This window comes from Oncorhynchus kisutch, linkage group LG5, assembly GCF_002021735.2.
Source record: "Oncorhynchus kisutch isolate 150728-3 linkage group LG5, Okis_V2, whole genome shotgun sequence".
Lineage (NCBI taxonomy): Eukaryota > Metazoa > Chordata > Actinopteri > Salmoniformes > Salmonidae > Oncorhynchus > Oncorhynchus kisutch.
The window spans coordinates 12,778,273-12,796,711 of record NC_034178.2 but is presented as its reverse complement, the minus strand read 5'-3'; the positions used below and the strand labels follow the sequence as shown (position 1 = coordinate 12,796,711).

Here is an 18,439-nt window from a genome sequence, read left to right as displayed (position 1 = left end):
CTCTGTCTGACTGTGTCTGTCTGACTGTGTCTGTCAGATCCTCAACAGTTCTACAGCTGCGCCACTGAGAGCATCTTGACTGGCTGCATCACCACTTGGAATGGCAACTGCAAGGCACCCGACTGCAAAGGCGCTACAGAGGGTGGTGATTCCGGCCCAGTACATCACTGGGGCCGAGCTCCCTGCCATCCAGGACCTCTACACCAGGTGGTGTCAGAGGAAGGCCCCAAATAATTGTCAAAGACTCCAGCCACTCCAGCCATAGAGTGTTCTCTCTGCAACTGCACGGCAAGCAATATCAGTGCACCAAGTCTGGAACCAACAGCACCGTGAACAGCTTCTTCCCCCAAGCCATACGACTGCTAAATAGCTAATCAAATCGCTACCTGGACTATCTGCATTGACCCTTTTTCACACTAACTCTGTTGCACTGACTCTATGCACACTAACTGGACAACCCACACACTCACACATACTTACCCTGAAACCCCAACACACACACACACACACTTAACATGCGCACACATGCATACTGACGCCACACTCACTCACACACAAACACACACACTTTCACACTAAACACATACGCTGCTGCTACTGTCTGTTATCTATCCTGTTGCCTAGTCACTTTACCCCTACCTATATATACATAGCTACCTCAATCACCTCTTACCCCAGCACATTGACTCAGTACTGGTACTGCATGTAAATAGCCATGTTATTCTTTACTCGTTACTGTTATTCGTTATTCGTTGTGTATTTATTCCTTCACCTCTCTTTTAGCACAGACAGACAAGCATGTAGGCCTGCACCTTGCTCCTTGAATCTCTCAGCCCCCTCTCCTCTCCTCTCCCTCTCGTTCTCCTCTCTCGCTCCCACCTCTTGTCGTTCTCTGCCCTATCCCTCTGCTTTCTCTATTCCCCCTCTCTCTCAGGAGCAGTTTGCCTCTGAGCTCTCCCTCTGTCAACAGTGTTAGTGACAGAGCTGCTGCGTCAAACATGTCACGCACTTGTCACGAGAAAGTCAACCAATGTGCTGTCACACACACACACAGCCCACACACGGCTGACACAGCACCATTCCTGTGCATGTATGCCCGTGCCCACCTACACAAAGAAAGGCTGTCAAAAGTACTTCTGTCAAAATGGCTCATAGTAGTTCCACACCAGTGCTATATTGCCATCTAGTGATGACATGCAGTCTATTGCTATATAACCCATAGTATTGACCTGAAATACCAAAACAACAACGGACATACAAATCAACTCCCCTGATATTTTCACATTTTCATTTCCACAATTTATGCTTGCATTGATTAGCATCAGTTGGCCCTTTGAAATCATTCAAACCTATTGACATGAAATTGCTGTGATTAGAATTCTCTTTTCACACAACTTACATTGCTCCCGGGAACACAAACTGTTGCTGGTATCACGACGAAGAATCTTGGTATGATGATCTTAAAGTTTACTGAAGTAACACTATATAAGTGACTTGTGCATTGACAGATATTTATATCAAGGCTAAAGATGGCACAGGTTATGGGGCGACTGCCATGGGGTGGAGGAACAGGTGGAGGGTGACTGATACACCTGGACTATTCACTCACGGTCCTGGTCGGAGGGCGCTGAAGCTGGTGTCATGACTCTAAGACCAAGGAGTAATTCCTTCACTGGGGTTTGAACTGAGTTTGAATTTGAGTTCTGAGAGTTGTTGACATGCTGTAACGAAGTAGCACTTCCCCACGAAATGCTTCCCCAAATCATACTGACAGGATTTCTAGGAACACACATCCTAATGTGAAACTATGCAAGGTGTTCTAAATATCAGTGCCATTTGACTGACACAGTGGTCTAATGTAAACCGGATGAATGTTTTCATTATGTCCAGATTTGCATTATCATCATTTCGTGACCTTTGCACCTTTGCGTGCAATAGAAGCTTGTGCGAATGTGTGTATGTTGTAGAAGCGTCCGGTAGTTGAGATGAAAGATGAAAGACTTCCAGGAAACAGGAGATGAGAAAATGAAGGTTTGTGATGAAGGAGGGAGTAGAGAGTCACAGCATGACCATGTCTTTACCTGGGCTGAGAGTGGGAGAAGGTTAATGTAGTGCATCGACACTGTCACACCCTGACCCCTGAATGCGTGCAGATCTGAAGGGGCTGGATAAGTATAAGCAGTGTAATGGTCAAGCTTCCACCTTACAGATCTGCAAACATGGAAGGGTTAGGGGTCAAGGGGCAGGGATTAGGAGCAAAGTGGGAGTGTGCTGGCTCTCTGTGGGGGGGGGTATATATATATATAAACCTCTAGCACCCAAAGAACCACGACAGGTGGCCTCTACTCTCTAGCCTCCACCTGTCTTTCCTTTTCCAGAGGCCGCATGCATGGTGACCGGGCCCAGAACGGATCCGTTATTCAAGAAATGGCATGCTGCTCTGCCAAGGGAATGGCGTGAGCCCAGTTAGCGCAGGATCCCCCACCCCCAGTCACCGGATCACACGGCGGCAGCTGGTCCCAGGTGCTATTTTCACTCTGCTTTTATAAAGTGGTTGGCAGCAGTCGGCTGCACCATGAAACAGACACAGTTGCAGCTCAGTCCCCCCGCCTTAGACACCCAGCCAGGTCCACCATGAAGTCCACAGGGAGCGAACAGAGTGCCACGCCGGACGGTTTCCCCTCCGACCTGGACGAGCTGGATAGTGGAAGCGAGGAGAGCTCCGACAACAAGTCGACGGGCGGCGGCTGTAGCCCCCAGGGAGGGTGCCGAGAGGGAGCCAGGCAGATGGAGAGGGGGTGCAGCAGGCGTCTGCCGGGCGTTAGCAAACAGAGACAGGCAGCCAACGCGCGGGAACGGGACAGGACCCACAGCGTGAACACGGCCTTCACCGCGCTGCGCACCCTCATCCCCACAGAACCGGCCGACAGGAAACTGTCCAAGATCGAGACGCTGCGCCTGGCGTCCAGCTACATCTCCCACCTTGCCAACGTGCTGCTGCTGGGGGATGAGTGTTTGGACGGACAGCCCTGTCTCAGGTACCACAGCATCCTGCAGAGCAGCACCAACATCAACAGCAGCAGCCCCCCGCTCAGGCCCATATGCACTTTCTGTCTCAGTAACCAGAGGAAAACGGTGAGTCCTCAAAATAAATCAGTATATATTGGTTGACAGGCTGTGGGCTATGATGAGAGGCTGCATGTAATCTCCACAAAATAGGATGAATGGATGGGATTTGGCTACATTTAGATAACGGGACAGTACTTTATTTAACATTGGAGCAATTCCATAACAGCCATCACAATCAATAGTATTTCAACGGTTTTATTTCAATGTAAACTACTACAATTTCTCTACCCTCACAGCTCAGAGATGGAGAAAAGCACACAGCCATCTGACATGGTCACGCACTACTGTCAAGACCAGGATGCATACCAAGTCACACGGATGTTTACATGTACCTACGAGTGAAAAAAAAAACCTGATATAACTTTGTACATATTTTTGCTAAATCTTAGGACAAAACCCCCCCCCACTGAAATGCACTTTCCGTTCTCACATGTGCGTCTGTCTTATCCACTGTGTTTTGGTCAAATTGTAACTCGAGCACAATGTGTAAGGTTCCACCTGACAGTGGGCTATTTCGGTAACAGAAATAGTAAGCCCTAGTGTTGCGCTCCTAAAAACACAGTCTCGCCTCCCCCATGCAGCCAGTCACATGGTTGTAACCTAAGCCTAGGCCGTGCAGTGGTTGCTGTCAGTAGAGTAGTGGACTGGTTGGCTTGTCTCCTGACTGACTCATCTTTTGCCAACTGAGTAGAGGGTGCCTTGCTCCGGATTATTACAAATTCAAACTCAATTCAATAGCCCCAAATATACTTTGGTAGCTGTAAAATTGTATTTCATTTTAACCAGGATAGTCCACTTAGTAAATGAGTATAAGCCACTGCTTTCATGGGAGTCTTGAACTCTAAATGGGGGAGGCAAAACAAATATAAAATGTGCTTGAATCCAAATATTAAAGTGTTATATATAGCCCCCCCCCACTAGTACAGCAGAAGCAACCCCACTTGGTGTTTACAAACTTTACCACAACATCAAATCATATTCCATGTCAAATGTAACATGGTGTGGAACAGAAGAAAACGTAACATACATATATGTAATCACTGCTTTTGGGAGCTCAATGTTATACCGTATGTTGAGAAATGTTTACTTGCATGTATTGCACAAGCCTTTTCACAATTCACAAACACACAATAGTTCTGCATGTGTGTCTGTGCAGTATTGGTTGCACCTTTGAAGGCCCAATGCAGCTGTTTTTATATCAGCATCAAATCATTTCTACTTAACAAAGTACCTTATGGTAATAGATTTCCATTAAAATAGGGGAAAAAACTTTCTCAAGCAAGAATTTTGCTAGGACTGTCTGGGAGTGGTCTGAGTTGGAAGTTTGGAACTCTTATAGGTCATGGTGATGTCACAATGGAAAGTCAAAACTCCCACCCATGCAAACCTGCTGAGCAGAAGGTCCTGTGTAGATTGTATTTTCAACCAGCAACTAACACTGATCAAATGTTTTCACACTTTTACAGTGTTAGTTTCATCAGCACAATATCATTTAAAAGACCGGAACAGAATTGACTGCACTGGACCTGCAACACCTTTCAGCTTAACACAAACATTTTATGCATTGATTTGGGTATATATTAAATTACGTCAAAATCATGCAAGATAAAAATACAATCTTTTTATGAATTATCCAAAACAAATACCTTGTTGCAGTACACTTTTACCTCAATGAAGATCTCTGAATGTATTAACCTAATAGAATTATAGGCCTACCTCCAAGTCTATTGTAATGTGTAGCATTGTTGTAAACATACTTGAATTTCTCATAACTTATGGAAGACAATTGTCCTCTGCACATAAACAATGAGAAGCTGTTTAAGAAAAAAATAATGTATTTTTGTACAATTAGTTAAAAATATATATTATTTGACTTGTAAACACAATCATTAAACTACTTTCAAAATAATATTGGACTGATGACTTGAATGTGCATGTAAAAAGACCTTTAGGCCAAGTTTACACAGGCAGTCCAATTCTGATTTTTTTCCACTAACTTGACCAATCAGATCAGCTCTTTTGTCCATAATTGAGCTCTTTGGTCCATAATTACCTGTGTTAACACAGCCTTAATATATATATATATATATATTTTTTTTTTTAAAATCACTCAAGACCATTTACTGTGGCTTTTGTAGTACACTCATCAGGTTTACCCAGTAATAACATTAAGCTGTGTCTGAATTTGGGACCTCAGGTGGAGATGTATAAGTACAGCAGGCAGCCATGTTAAAGTAGAGTAATTGATTGCATTGCATTGCTACACACCAAAACAGACAATTGTATACCATAAATAATCAAAACAATATGAATTAGTCCTTTTTATTTCTTTAAAAAAGTCAATTGGTTTAATCAGATTAAAGAAAGTAGTAACCAATATTAATTACTTGGCTGGCAATTCATCTTCCAGAGAGGATGTCAGTCAGGTCAAAAGGTGGTTATACCCAGATGACAGTCACTGCACAACGTTCATTTGATCAACAATTCAACTGTTCATTACAGGTTTGTCCAAAAGGCCAAGGTAAGGAAAGGCGCTAACATAAGGATAGGGCTACCGGTAAATCCTTTGGCGAGAAGGCAATGACTTGTCATTTTAGGGTGCCTTTAAGTCACATGGCAAGAAGGCGCACTACTGCAATATTAACAGATACAGCAGTATCGGGGATATCATGGTTTATCAGACTTTAGACTGGATGCAGCAACATCAATAGAGTATCTTAATCATCAAGTAGAATGAAATAATAATAAAAAAAGGGGGTTAATTTCAGCATCTTTCCAAACAAAACACATCATTTGTTCATTTTATGATTGAGGTTTTAAATTCACAATATATGTGAACTACTAAGGGTAAGTTTCAAATAAAATCTAATAAGGAGTGTACTGTTGACATCACAGCTCTTGAATTAAATGTAAATGTTGAAGTTGGAGAGGTAAAATAGAAAAACAGGACTGGGAGAGACGAGCACTTCAGTAACATTCTACTGCTTCTACTGTGCCGTTTAAAATGCACACCCGGAGGGTTGAGTTCTCAGTTCTCTTCCTCCTCCTCAGACTCAGACTCTGGAAGACATAAAAGAGTGGACTCAAATCAGAACATTTCAATTTACAACATGAATATTAAGAGAACTAATGTTTTTCAAAAACGTGACTATTTACTATGAAAACGTGTTTAAAAAATATATTTTTACCTTCCTCTGCATGCTTCAGCCACTCAACAAATTTCTTCATCTGCTCGAGGAAAACACTCTTTCCTTTAGCAACGTGGGCCTCTGTGTACCACTTAAGAATGGCCTCTTCACTCAAAACATCCGCTGTGTTGGAAGAGGGGGCGAGAACAAGGAACATAGACATGTTAGGTCAAAGGTCATGAAAGCCAGGATATCAGGGTTCATTGGGGCACAGCATAAAGCCTCAAAGGATAATGAAAATGAATGTTTCTTATTAGATAAGTCTGGGGAAGTCTTTCTCCCCGTTTCAGTCCATTTTCTTCCATTTGGTACCTAATAAAAATGACATGTCACATGAGAGCCCCCGCCCCACAGTCGGTCCAAAATGGCACCCTATTCCCTGTAGTGCGCACTACTTTCAACCAGGGCCCACACCTTTGTAGAGGAGCACCACAATCTTCTGGAAGGCCTTCATGAAGTGGATGTTGTCATAGCAGTACTCCTGGATCTTTACCAGCAGGATAATCTCAGAGGCTCCCTGGGAGGTGAATGCCTTCAGGAGAGGACTGTATTGCTGTGGAGAAGAGAGAGAGAAAGACATGGGGTTAGGGTACAGGACGGTGAGACACTAGATGATCTCAGAGGCTCCTTGGGAGGTGAACACCTTCAGGAGAGGACTAATGCTGTGGTGGAGAGAGGACCAATAAGTTTCCATGTATCCAATCTTTAAATTTACTAATAGGCAAGTCAAATAAGAACAGATTCTTAGTTGCAAGGACAAGATGTCAGGACAGCAGCAATATAAGCACATACATTTACATTTTAGTCATTAACTTCTTGACGCACCCATCCTGTTAGCGGGATCATTTTCATCAACACCCGCTGAATTGCAGTGCGCCAAATTCAAATTAAATTCCTAAACATATTTCATTTTCATGAAATCACAAGTGCAATATAGCAAAACACATTTTAGCTTGTTGTTAATCCACCTAGCATAAACGCACAACAAGCGTTTATGTAAGAACATCTCTCTCAGTAGACAAAATATTACAAACACCTAGCAGCCAAGTAGATTAGTCACAAAAGTCAGAAAAGCAATAGATTAAATCACTTACCTTTGATGATCTTCAGATGTTTGCACTCACGAGACTCCTAGTTCCACAATAAAATGTTCCTTTTGTTCCATTAAGATTATTTTTATATCCAAAACAACTCCATTTGTTTGGCGCGTTGTTCAAAAATCCACATGCTCGAGCGGTCACGACATCGCAGATAAAAATTCCAAATAGTATCCGTAATGTCCTCAGAAACATGTCAAGTTTTTTAAATAATCAATACTCAGGTTGTTTTTAAACTATATAATCGATAATATATCAACCGGGACTGTCGCTTTTTCAATAGGAGAGGGAGAGACAATGGCTGCCCCACTCTGTTGCGCAAGCAAAACTCTGCGAACACCCAGCTATCCACTGACGCGATGTTATCTTTCTCGCTCATTTTTCAAAATAAAAGCCTGAAACTATGTCTAAAGACTGTTGACACCTTGAGGAAGCCATAGGAAAAGGAATCTGGTTGATATCCCTTTAAAAAAATGGAGGCAAGGCATCCAATGGAACAGAGTGCTTTCAGAAAAAACAGCACTTCCTTGTTGGATTTTCCTCAGGTTTTCACCTGCAATATCAGTTCTGTTATACTCAGACAATATTTTGACCGTTTTGGAAACTTTAGAGTGTTTTCTATCCTAATCTAACAAGTATATGAAAATTCTAGTTTCTGGGCCTGACAAATAGGCGGATTCAAATGGGTGCGTTTTTAGCCAAAAACAAAAATCATGCCCCCTACACTCAAGAAGTTAAACCGATGCTCTTGTCCGGAGTTTAAGGGCACATTGACAGTATTTTCACCAAGTCGGCTTGTGGATTTGAACCGGCGATATTTTGGTTACTTACCCAACACTTTTAACCGCTATACAGGGGGGGGGGGGCAACACTCCAATCTGGCCCATATTAGTACCACCCCACCCTCTTCCAATACTATACAGTTCCAATACTATACAGTTCCAGAAAACACTAATCTGAAGTTAATTTAGCAGCAACTAATTTAACCTTCATCTAGGTTTGTCTCATTGAGAAATGTTTGTCAAGAGACCTGTTCAATAACGCAGAAGTCTACAGTTACAAAGCTTTTACCTTCAAGTGTTTGATAGATTGTTCGCAGACCAGTTCTTCCTTCTTGTTCCATTCCACACAGCTCATGACACTGGACCACACAATGCCGATCATCAGTTGTTCAGAGATGCTGGTCTTCTTCATCTCCTCCCTGACGTAGGCAATTATCTAAACAAAGCAGGGAACATGTCAATGAACAGCTATCGAGTGATATATATATATATATATATATATATATAACTAACATACATACAGAACTAAAATACAAACACAACATGTAAAGTGTAGGTCTAATGTTTTGTAAGTGAAAAAAAATAAAAAATCTCCATACTGTATGCACAAAAAGTGTATTTTAATTTGTTTACTTCCCTGTAAGTGAGCATTTCTCATTTGCCAACATAATCCATCTACCCGACAGGTGTGGAATATCAAGAAGCTGATTAAGCAACATGCTTATTACACAGGTGCACCTTGTGCTGAGGACAAAAGGCCACTAAAATGTGCAGTTGTCACACAACACAATATCACAGATGTCTCAAGTTGAGGGAGCGGGCAATTTCTCTGCTGACAAGAGGCACGTCCAGCAGAGCGGATGCCAGAGAATTGAGCATTCATTTCTCTACCATAAGTCATTTTAGAGAATTTTGCAGTACTTCTAGCCTCAGAAATGCAGACCATGTGTAACCACGCAAGCCCAAAACCCCAACAACCAGGTTCTTCGCCTGTGGGATCGGTAGAGACCCCCCAACACTGATGAAACTGACGAGTGCTTGTATCTATAATAAAGTCCTTTTGTGGAAGAAAACTAATTCTGATTGGCTGGGTCTGGCTCCCAAGTGGGTGGGCTGATGCCCTCCCAGGGCCACCCATAGCTGCGCCCCTGGTCATGTGAAATCCATAGATAAGCCTAAGATGTATTTCAATTTACTGATATCCTTATATGAACTGTACAGCGCATTCGGACCCCTTGACTTTTCCACTTTGTTACATTACAGCCTTATTCTAAAATGGATTTTAAAATTATTATTTTTTCCTCAAACACACAACATCCCATAATGACAAAGCAAAAACGTTAAACCCTTTACTCAGTACTTTGTTGAAGCACCTTTGGTAGTGATTACAGCCTCTAGGCTTCTTGAGTATTACGCTACAATCGTTGCGTGCTAGGAATATGGGACCAAATACGCAATTGTTGACTACTTTAATACACAAACTAATTTGTCCCAATAATTTTTGTCCTTTAAAAAAAAAAAAAGTGGGGACTATGCACAAAAAGTGGTGTAATTTCTAAATAGTTCACCCGATCGATGAAAATACCCTTAAATGAAAGCTGACAGTCTGCACTTTAACCTGTCATTGTATCATTTCAAATACCAAGTTCTGTATGCAGTAGAGAGACAAAAAAATATATAATGTGTCACTGTCCCAATACTTTGAGCCCACTGTATAAGAATAGAGTAGCCAGGCCTCACATCTTTGAAGTTATCCCCACGGGCCATCATCTCCTGGAGCTCTTTCTGCAGCTCCTTACGGGACCCGATGGCCTCCTGGTTCCTGGCAAAGTCCGACAGCTCCTTCAGTCCCGCGTCAGTGAAGTACTTAGAAAAATGTTCACAGCTCCGCTTGTTGGCGGGAAAGAGTTCCTATGACAGATATAGATACAAGTAATTAGTTCCCATTCAATATTTATTTTGTTTTAAATCTACAGGCCTATATAAAAACTCTTAGGGCTGGTTCAACAGACAATCTCCATTGAACATGCTTTTTAGACTATGACTAGTCTTGAAGGGATAGTTCACCCAAATAACAAAATTATACTTGCTTCCTTACCCCTATGGATAAGGTACAACAGAAATCCATGCTTTAGTATCCCTCGCACAATTTCAATATGCTAACATTTCAGCATTTATGAACAAATCCCATTAAAGTCATGGGACCGATGAGCATTTTTCGCACATCATGTCTAAATCATTCAAAAATATCTAAAATTGATTGCGAAGCTCAAAGTCACTCAAGAGGATTTGAAAGTGGTGTGAAATGTTAATATTGGTCCCATGACTAATGGGATTTGTGCCACAAATGCTAAAATATGGAAAGGGATACTAAAACAAAGCATGGATTGCTGTCATGCCTTGTCCATAGACTGCTTACAGCAGGTGTATCAAATCTCATTTCCATGGAGGGCCTAGTGCCTGCTGGTTTTTCCTTGCAATTAAGGACTAGACAAGCAGGTGTGGGGAGTGCATTACTAATTAGTGACCTGGAGTCAATCAAGTACAAGGGACGAACGAAAACCCGCAGACACTCTGCCTTCCGTAGAATTAGTAGGAAATGGCGCTTACAGGGTAAACGATGTTTACTTTACAAGCCCTTAACCAACAGTACAGTTAAGAAAATAACTTTTTTTTAAAGTAAGAAATAACTAAAGAGCAGCAGTAAAATAACAATATCGAGGCTATATACAGGGGGTACCGGTACAGAGTCAGTGTGCAGGGGCACCGGTTAGTCCAGGTAATATGTACATGTAGGTAGAGTTAAAGTGACTATGCATAGATGAGAGTAGCAGCAGCGTAGAGAGGGGGGAGACACACAATGCAAATAGTCTGGGTAGTCATTCGATTAGATGTTCAAGAGTCTTATGGCTTGGGGGTAGAAGCTGTTTAAAAGCCTGGGTCGTACGCACAAGCCTCTGTAGTGCCTTGCAGTCGGAGGCCGGGCAGTTGCCATACCAGGAAGTGATGCAACCGTCAGAAGGCTCTCGATGGTGCAGCTGTAGAACCTTTTGAGGATATGAAGACCCATGCCAAATCTTTTCAGTCTCCTGAGGGGAAATAGATTTTGTCATGTCCTCTTCACGACTGTTTTGGTGTACTTGGACCATGTTAGTTTGTTGGTGATATGGACACCAAGGAACTTGAAGCTCTAAACCTGCTCCACTACAGCCCTGTCAATGAGAATGGGTGTGTGCTCGGTCCTCCTTTTGCTGTAGTCCACAATCATCTCCTTAGTCTCCTTAGACAGGGAGAGGTTGAAAATGTCAGTGAAGACTTGAGTTGGTCAGCGCAAGCTCAGAGTACACGTCCTGGTAATCAGTCTGGCCCTGCGGCCTTGTGAATGTTGACCTGCGGAGAGCGTGACGACTGCGGAGAGCGTGATCACAGTCGTCCGCAACAGCTGATGCTCTCATGCATGTTTCACTGTTACTTGCCTCGAAGCGAGCATAGAATTTATTTAGCTCATCTGATAGCTGCCCAGTGACAAGCCTCTCAGCTGTGCTTCCCTTTGTAGTCTGTAATAGTTTGCAAGCCCTGCCACATCCAACGAGCATCAGAGCCGGTGTAGTATGATTTGATCTTAGCCTGTATTGGTGCTTTGCCTGTTTGATGGTTCAGAGGGCATAGTGGGATTTCTTATAAGCTTCCGGGTTAGAGTCCCACTCCTTGAAAGCGGTAGCTCTACCCTTTAACCAGATGCAGATGTTGCCTGTAATCCATGGCTTCTGGTTGGGGTATGTACTAGATGTCGACCGATTAAATCGGAATGGCCGATTAATTAGGGCTGATTTCAAGTTCTCACAACAATCGGAAATCTGTATTTTAGGGCGCCGATTTCCGATATTTTTATATATATATATATATATATATATATATATATATTGTTATACCTTTATTTAACTAGGCAAGTCAGTTAAGAACACATTCTTATTTTCAATGACGGCCTAGGAACGGTGGGTTAACTGCCTTGTTCAAGGGCAGAACGACAGATTTCACCTTGTCAGCTCAGGGGATCCAATCCTGCAACCGTACAGTTAACAAGTCCAACGCTCTAACCATTGCACTCCACGAGAAGCCTGCCTGTTACGCGAATGCAGAATTTTACGTATTATGACATAACATTGAAGGTTGTGCAATGTAACAAGAACATTTAGACTTAGAGATGCCACCCGTTAGATAAAATACAGAACGGTTCCGTATTTCACTGAAATAAACGTGTTGTTTTTTTCGAAATTATATTTCCGGATTCGACCATATGAATGACCAAGGCTTGTATTTCTGTGTGTTATTATGTTATAATTAAGTCTGATTTGATAGAGCAGTCCGACTGAGCAGCAGCAGGCCCGTAATCATTAATTCAAACAGCACTTTTGTGCATTTTGCCAGCAGCTCTTCGCAAGCACAGCGTTGTTTATGACTTCAAGCCCATCAGCCTAACGGCTGGTGTAACCAATGTGAAATGGCTAGCTAGTTAGCTGGGTGTGCGCTAATACCGTTTCAAAAGTCACTCGCTTTTAGATTTGGAGTAGTTATTCCCCTTGCGCTGCAAGGGCCGCTGCTTTTGTGGAACGATGGGTAACGCTGCTTCGAGTGTGGCTGTTGTCGATGTGTTCCTGGATCGAGCCCAGGTAGGGGCGAGGAGAGGGACGGAAGCTATACTGTTACACTGGCAATAGTAAAGTGCCTATAAGAACATCCAATAGTCAAAGGTATATGAAATACAAATGGTAGAGAGAAATAGTCCTATAAATACAATATTAACTACAGCCTAAAACCTCTTACCTTGGAATATTGAAGTCTCATGTTAAAAGGAACCACCAACTTTCATATGTTCTCATGTTCTGAGCAAGGAACTTAAACGGTAGCATTTTTTACATGGCACATATTGCACTTTTACTTTCTTCTCCAACACTTTGTTTTTGCATTATTTAAACCAAATTGAACATGTTTCATTATTTATTTGAGGCTAAATTGATTTTATTGATGTATTATATTAAGTTAAAATAAGTGTTCATTCACTATTGTTGTGATTGTATTTATTTGTAGTAATGACAATTTAAAAACAACGTATTTGATAAAAAAAAAAAAAAAATTGTCCGATTGATCGGTATCGGCTTTTTTTGGTCCTCCAATAATCGGTATCGGCGTTGACAAATCGTAATCGGTCGACCTCTAGTATGTACGTACAGTCACTGTGGGGACGACCTCATCGATGCACTTATTGATGAAGCCAGTGACTGATGTGGTGTACTCCTCAATGCCATCGAAAGAATCCCGGAACACATTCCAGTCTGCTAGCAAAACAGTCCTGTAGTTTAGCATCGGTGTCATCTGACCACTTTTTAATTGACCGAGTCACTGGTGCTTCCTGCTATAATATTCGCTTGTAAGCAGGAATCAAGATAAAATGTCAGATTTGCTAAATGGATGGCGAGGGAGAGCTTTGTACACATCTGTGTGTGGAATAACGGTGGTCTAGAGTCTCCTCCCCCCCCTCTGGTTGCACATTTAATATGCTGATAGAAATGAGGTAAAACTGATTTAAGTTTCCCATGCATTAAAGTTCCCAGCCACTAGGAGCGCCGCCTCTGGATGAGCGTTTTCCTGTTTGCTTATGGTGGTATACAGCTCATTGAGTGTGGTCTTAGTGCCGCATCGGTCTGTGGCGGTATGTAGAGAGCTATGAAAAACACCAACATACAAAGGCAGATTAGCCACTCGTCGCCTAATCCTCACAAGGCACCCCCGATCTCCTTCCGCAAAATCTTTGTCTCTTTCTCCTGTTGTGAACGACAGGGACGAGGCAATGTTCGGGCGTCTGGAGTAAATCCCTCTCGTCCAACTCATTAAAGAAAAAATTCTGTGTCCAAATCCAGGTGAGTAATCGCTGTTCTGATGTCCAGAAGCTCATTTCGGTCATAAGAGCTGCAACATTACATACAAAATAAGTTAAACGCAAAAATAAAAAAAAACAGCACGATTGGTTAAGAGCCAATTAAACAGCAGCGCAATTAAATGTTATAAGGAAGCGTATGTCACTTGGAGAACCATCCCTTTAATCTGTGTTGAGGAAAGCACCACTTCTATATGCATTGGTATCCTTCAAGGGGCACAAAAAATAAAAAAAAAATAAAAAAAATAAGAGGAATTGAGTAAGGAATTGTAGCTTTACCATCAGCCTGTTGTCCATGCTGACTTTGCGGAGAGCGACAGCAACAGCGTTGATATCCCTTTCATAGATCCAGGACTTGAACAGGTTCACAGCAAAGGCTGCAGATACTCCTGTAAAACAGTCATAAAGCAACAGTCAAAGCAGCAGGTACCCTGCAATGAACAGCACTCAAATCACTCATTTGTATGAACTAAAAACATTTCAGAGACATTGGATTGATAAAAAATAAGTTGTTTGACTGAATACTGTGTCCATTTCAGAGACCATTTAACAAAAATCCAGTGAAGAGGGTCATATTCATTAGGGCCCACCGTAACCAAAACATTTGTGAAAATGAAAACAAGCAGCTCTTGTTGGGACAGGTCCAGGTAAAGATAGTGGTGGGCTGGCAGACACTCACCCTCCTTGACCACGTTCTCGTTGAAGAGACTTCCAATGACAGCGGCTGATATGTTTCCATTGGCCAACAGAATGCCAGTGAGCATGGCCAGCTTGTTGCGTTCGGATTCGGTGAACCCTTTTAAAAACAGCAGCAACTGTGGAGTAGATAAAATAATGAGCCTGCAGGGTAAATGTTTTAGTTCTTTGTTGCGAAAATAAAATCCCATTCAAACAGCTCATGCAGGTTCCATTATGTGCAACTTCCATCAGTGACAACTACCAAGCAGGAGTTCAAACCAACTGTCTCACCTTCTTGATCTCCTCCTCAAACCCTTTCTCCAGGTACTTGTAACGCCGGATCAGCTTGTTAAAAACCTACAAGTCCAAAACAAAGGAAGATGGGAAATTGTGGGAAATTCATTATTATACAGCATTGATTAGCTGGGTAGAGCTTCTTGACAGATGTATATCTATAGTTGGATATAGATACATTGCCCTAAGAAATTATTTCCACATCCTCTTACCTGAGCATATGCTTGCATTGTCTCAAGGTCCTCTTGTGCCGTGAAGAGGCAGAACTCTGTGCGGGTCAGGTCGTCCGATATACTACCTCCTGGGGCTGCAGTCAGGTGAAGGGGGAGAAAGAAAGTGTCATGTGTGCTGATCTGGACAACAGTGGCTTTCCAAACAGTATGGAATCTGACATCCAACACTACACTTCCTCTAAAACTCTCCATGAATCCCCTTTCCTTCTCAAAAAACACATTGTTGAAGGTCCGATGGGTGAGACTTTGGAAGGAGGCAAGGGATCCCTGAAAGTTACTGACTTTCAACACTACTTAAAGATCTGTACTCACCAAGCATTCCGCCAGCCACCAGGATGTCAAAGAGTGTCTCTGCATACCGGCGGTAGTCAAGCTTGGCGCCAGAGGCATCAAGGAATTTTGCAACAGCTTCCAAATCAGAGCCAGTTTGATTCAAGCCTTGTACGATACTTTCTTGAAACTGAGTAGGGTCAAATCTCTCCTTTTCATCTGTTGAAAAACATGCCAGAATTTCACTGCCGGTAGCATTTTGACATAGCAAGGTGAAACCAAAATAGTGGTCAATTGGTCAACAAAGAAGATGCCCAACTTACCTCTTTTCCTCGTTTTGAAACGCTGGCCGGTTAGCGTTGGCTTTTGCTGCTTTTGATTATTCATAAAAGACACTCTGGATGAGAAAAGTTTAACATTAACGTCTGTGATTGAGCACTGTCAAGATAACTAGTAAACATTAGCAGGCTATGTATAGCTAGTTGGAAACGTGCTTTGCCCACCAGGATTTACCTAACGTTAGGCCCATGCGAGCCAGTCAGAGCTATGCTATGCCTTGTTCTGGATATCTTTTAGCAAGCCACACCTGGTAATTTGGATAACTGGCAAAGTTGACATTGTTTAATATTCATCGTGACAAAGCTAGGTTACAATCAAACTGTAGTTAGGTGAAGTTAGCTAGCCTGCTTAGTTGCCATCCAATATGGTAGGCTTTAGTGTGAGCACGGGTGCGCCTGTTCAGCCAGGCCTTGCTTGTTCGTGTGGCACCTGCGAAACTCCCACAGCAGCTAACGTTAGCTAACAAGCTACAATTTCCTGTAATGCTAACAAAACTTGGACCAAAGGACGTCGATTTGGCAACTAGGTGTCTCTACAGTGGGTCGTTAATTAAAACATGCGTTTCAACGTGCCATATCTAACAAAGTCAGTTCTTCCGACATGACAGCTAACGTTGTTAGCCATTTAGTTGCCTGAAAAAGAACTCCAGCTAGCCCATATTAGTTTAAACAGACACGTGTAGATTAAATTGTCTACCGAATGTGCAAAGTGTGCAGGTCACCTACCGAAATGTATGCAGATAAAAAAAACGGTTAGAGAAAGAACAAATTCAAAACACCCGATTTCAGTTCTATCGACCTAACAAAAATATTATTTCCGGAACCAACCAGTGACCGGTTTTCGCAAGTACGCATGCGTGTTTAAATACGGCTCTATAGTGTATATGTAAATGTTTCTTTGTCATGATGTAACTTTCTTGATAATGTGTGTAAATTATGGTCAAGTTCAAGCCATGTGACATTGGTCAATTCCGAAGGTATTTAAACTGCCACAAATGATAGTTCAGAGCTTTTGAGCAAACATCAATGATGTCATCCCACCAAATTGCTGTGAATTGATTTTCGATGTCATTGTTTTAGATGCCATTCCCTCAGGTGTTGCTATGTTATTCAGGAACGTGTCAAGACCTGACCCTCAGAGCCTACCTTCTATTGACCCTGTTGACTCATCAGTAGGAAAGATTTCTTTCTCTTTTGGTCCATTCAACAACAGAGCGATACGATCCTTGTTTCAGCAGGATGTTGTATCTATCTATACCTTATGTCATGCCTTATTGGAATGGATTTATTGATAATATCTGTTGGGAAAAAGTTTGGATGTTGCTACACACATACCTACTTGTTAACAAAATTAGGGAAGTTTCCTTTAAAATTATTCATAAATATTATCCTGCCAACCACTATATGAAGAAGTTTAAGGAAAACATCAACTCAAATTGCTCCTTTTGTAATGACCACCCAGAAACAGTGTTGCATCTTTTTTGGCATTGTATGCATGTAAGAAAACTGTGGCAAGACATCAGTAGGTTTTACACTATTGTGGAGAGATGTACTGTTTGGATTCTTTACATACAATAGAAATAAGCTGAAACATTTTTATGTAATTAATTTCATTATTCTTTTGGCCAAATTTCATATACACAAATGTACATTTACAAACAGAAAACCACATTTCCGTACCCTACAAAAAGAAATTGAACTGTATTTTAAGATGGTTAAATGCTCTACTAACAAAAAAGCTGTTAGAATTGTAAGTATATGCATGTCCCTTAAGGTCCTTGTGTTATTGTAATATGATATTGTACCCCCTAGCCCGCCCCCAGCCCCGCCCCCAGCCCCGCCCCTAGCTCGATTGTCTATTGTTTGTAATCTATGTATGCTTGTGTTCCCTCATGTGCTTTATGTATTGATTTGTTGTTAATATAAAAAAAAATATTAAATCGATGTCATATCAAATCAAACTTTATTTGTCATATGCGCCAAATACAAGTGTAGACTTTACCGTGAAATGCTTACTTACAAGCCCTTAACCAACAGTGCAGATCAAGAAGAGTTAAGAAAATATTTACCAAGTATACTAAAATAAAAAGTCAAAATAAAAAGTAACACAATAAGAATAACGAGGCTATATACAGTGGCACCGGTACCGAGTCAGTGTGCAGGGGTACAGGTTAGTTGAAGTAATTTCTACATGTAGGTGGTGGTGAAGTGACTATGCATAGATAATAAATAGCGAGTAGCAGCAGTGTACAAAAGGGAGAGGGGAGGGAGGGTCAATGTAAATTGTCCGGTGGCGATTTTATTAATTGTTGTCTTATTGTCTTATGGCTTGACCACAGAGAAAACAGTCTATAACGTGGCTGACTGGAGTCTGACAATTTGATGGGCTTTCCTCTGACACCACCTATTGTGTCGATCCTGGATGGCAGGAAGCTTGGCCCCAGTGATGTACTGGGCTGTTCGCTCTACCATCTGTAGTGCCATACAGTCAGATG

The 18,439-nt window shown here is 42.0% G+C and overlaps 2 protein-coding genes across 3 annotated transcripts; one reads left to right on the top strand and one right to left on the bottom strand.

The window, feature by feature from the left end:
- The first annotated feature begins 2,417 nt into the window (after positions 1-2,417).
- Positions 2,418-5,058, top strand: LOC109890664 (transcription factor 15-like). Its single transcript, XM_020482637.2, has 2 exons — positions 2,418-3,135; positions 3,366-5,058. Exons 1-2 carry the CDS (start codon positions 2,635-2,637, stop codon positions 3,396-3,398), a joined length of 534 nt encoding a protein of 177 aa, XP_020338226.1. The 5' UTR covers positions 2,418-2,634; the 3' UTR covers positions 3,399-5,058.
- A 379-nt stretch (positions 5,059-5,437) lies between these two features.
- On the bottom strand, positions 5,438-16,803 carry LOC109890665 (basic leucine zipper and W2 domain-containing protein 1-A-like). 2 transcript variants are annotated; one of them, XM_031824510.1, is made up of 12 exons: positions 16,671-16,803; positions 15,930-16,003; positions 15,649-15,825; positions 15,316-15,410; positions 15,101-15,166; positions 14,811-14,946; positions 14,411-14,520; positions 9,937-10,107; positions 8,486-8,632; positions 6,732-6,870; positions 6,318-6,440; positions 5,438-6,189 (listed from the first exon to the last, which is right to left on the bottom strand). In XM_031824510.1, the coding sequence occupies exons 2-12, from the start codon at positions 15,991-15,993 to the stop codon at positions 6,158-6,160; spliced, it is 1,260 nt and encodes a 419-aa protein (XP_031680370.1). In that variant the 5' UTR covers positions 15,994-16,003; positions 16,671-16,803; the 3' UTR covers positions 5,438-6,157. The 2 variants fall into 2 exon arrangements, with proteins under 2 accessions (XP_031680370.1, XP_031680371.1); XM_031824511.1 differs by lacking the exons at positions 15,316-15,410; positions 15,930-16,003; positions 16,671-16,803 and having other exon boundaries at positions 15,649-15,726.
- Between the last annotated feature and the right edge of the window lie 1,636 nt (positions 16,804-18,439).

What these genes read in the sequence shown, in the direction of transcription:
- LOC109890665 (XM_031824510.1), bottom strand. Translation starts at nt 15,993, where the DNA reads ATGAATAATCAAAAGCAGCAAAAGCCAACGCTAACCGGCCAGCGTTTC. An exon ending in GCATGGACAACAGGCTGATG is followed by an intron (nt 10,108 to 14,410) that starts GTAAAGCTACAA and finishes TATCTGTCATAG; the next exon opens with GAACTCTTTCCCGCCAACAA. An exon ending in TGTGGTGCTCCTCTACAAAG is followed by an intron (nt 6,441 to 6,731) that starts GTGTGGGCCCTG and finishes CTTCCAACACAG; the next exon opens with CGGATGTTTTGAGTGAAGAG.
- LOC109890664 (XM_020482637.2), top strand. Translation starts at nt 2,635, where the DNA reads ATGAAGTCCACAGGGAGCGAACAGAGTGCCACGCCGGACGGTTTCCCC. An exon ending in TCAGTAACCAGAGGAAAACG is followed by an intron (nt 3,136 to 3,365) that starts GTGAGTCCTCAA and finishes CTACCCTCACAG; the next exon opens with CTCAGAGATGGAGAAAAGCA.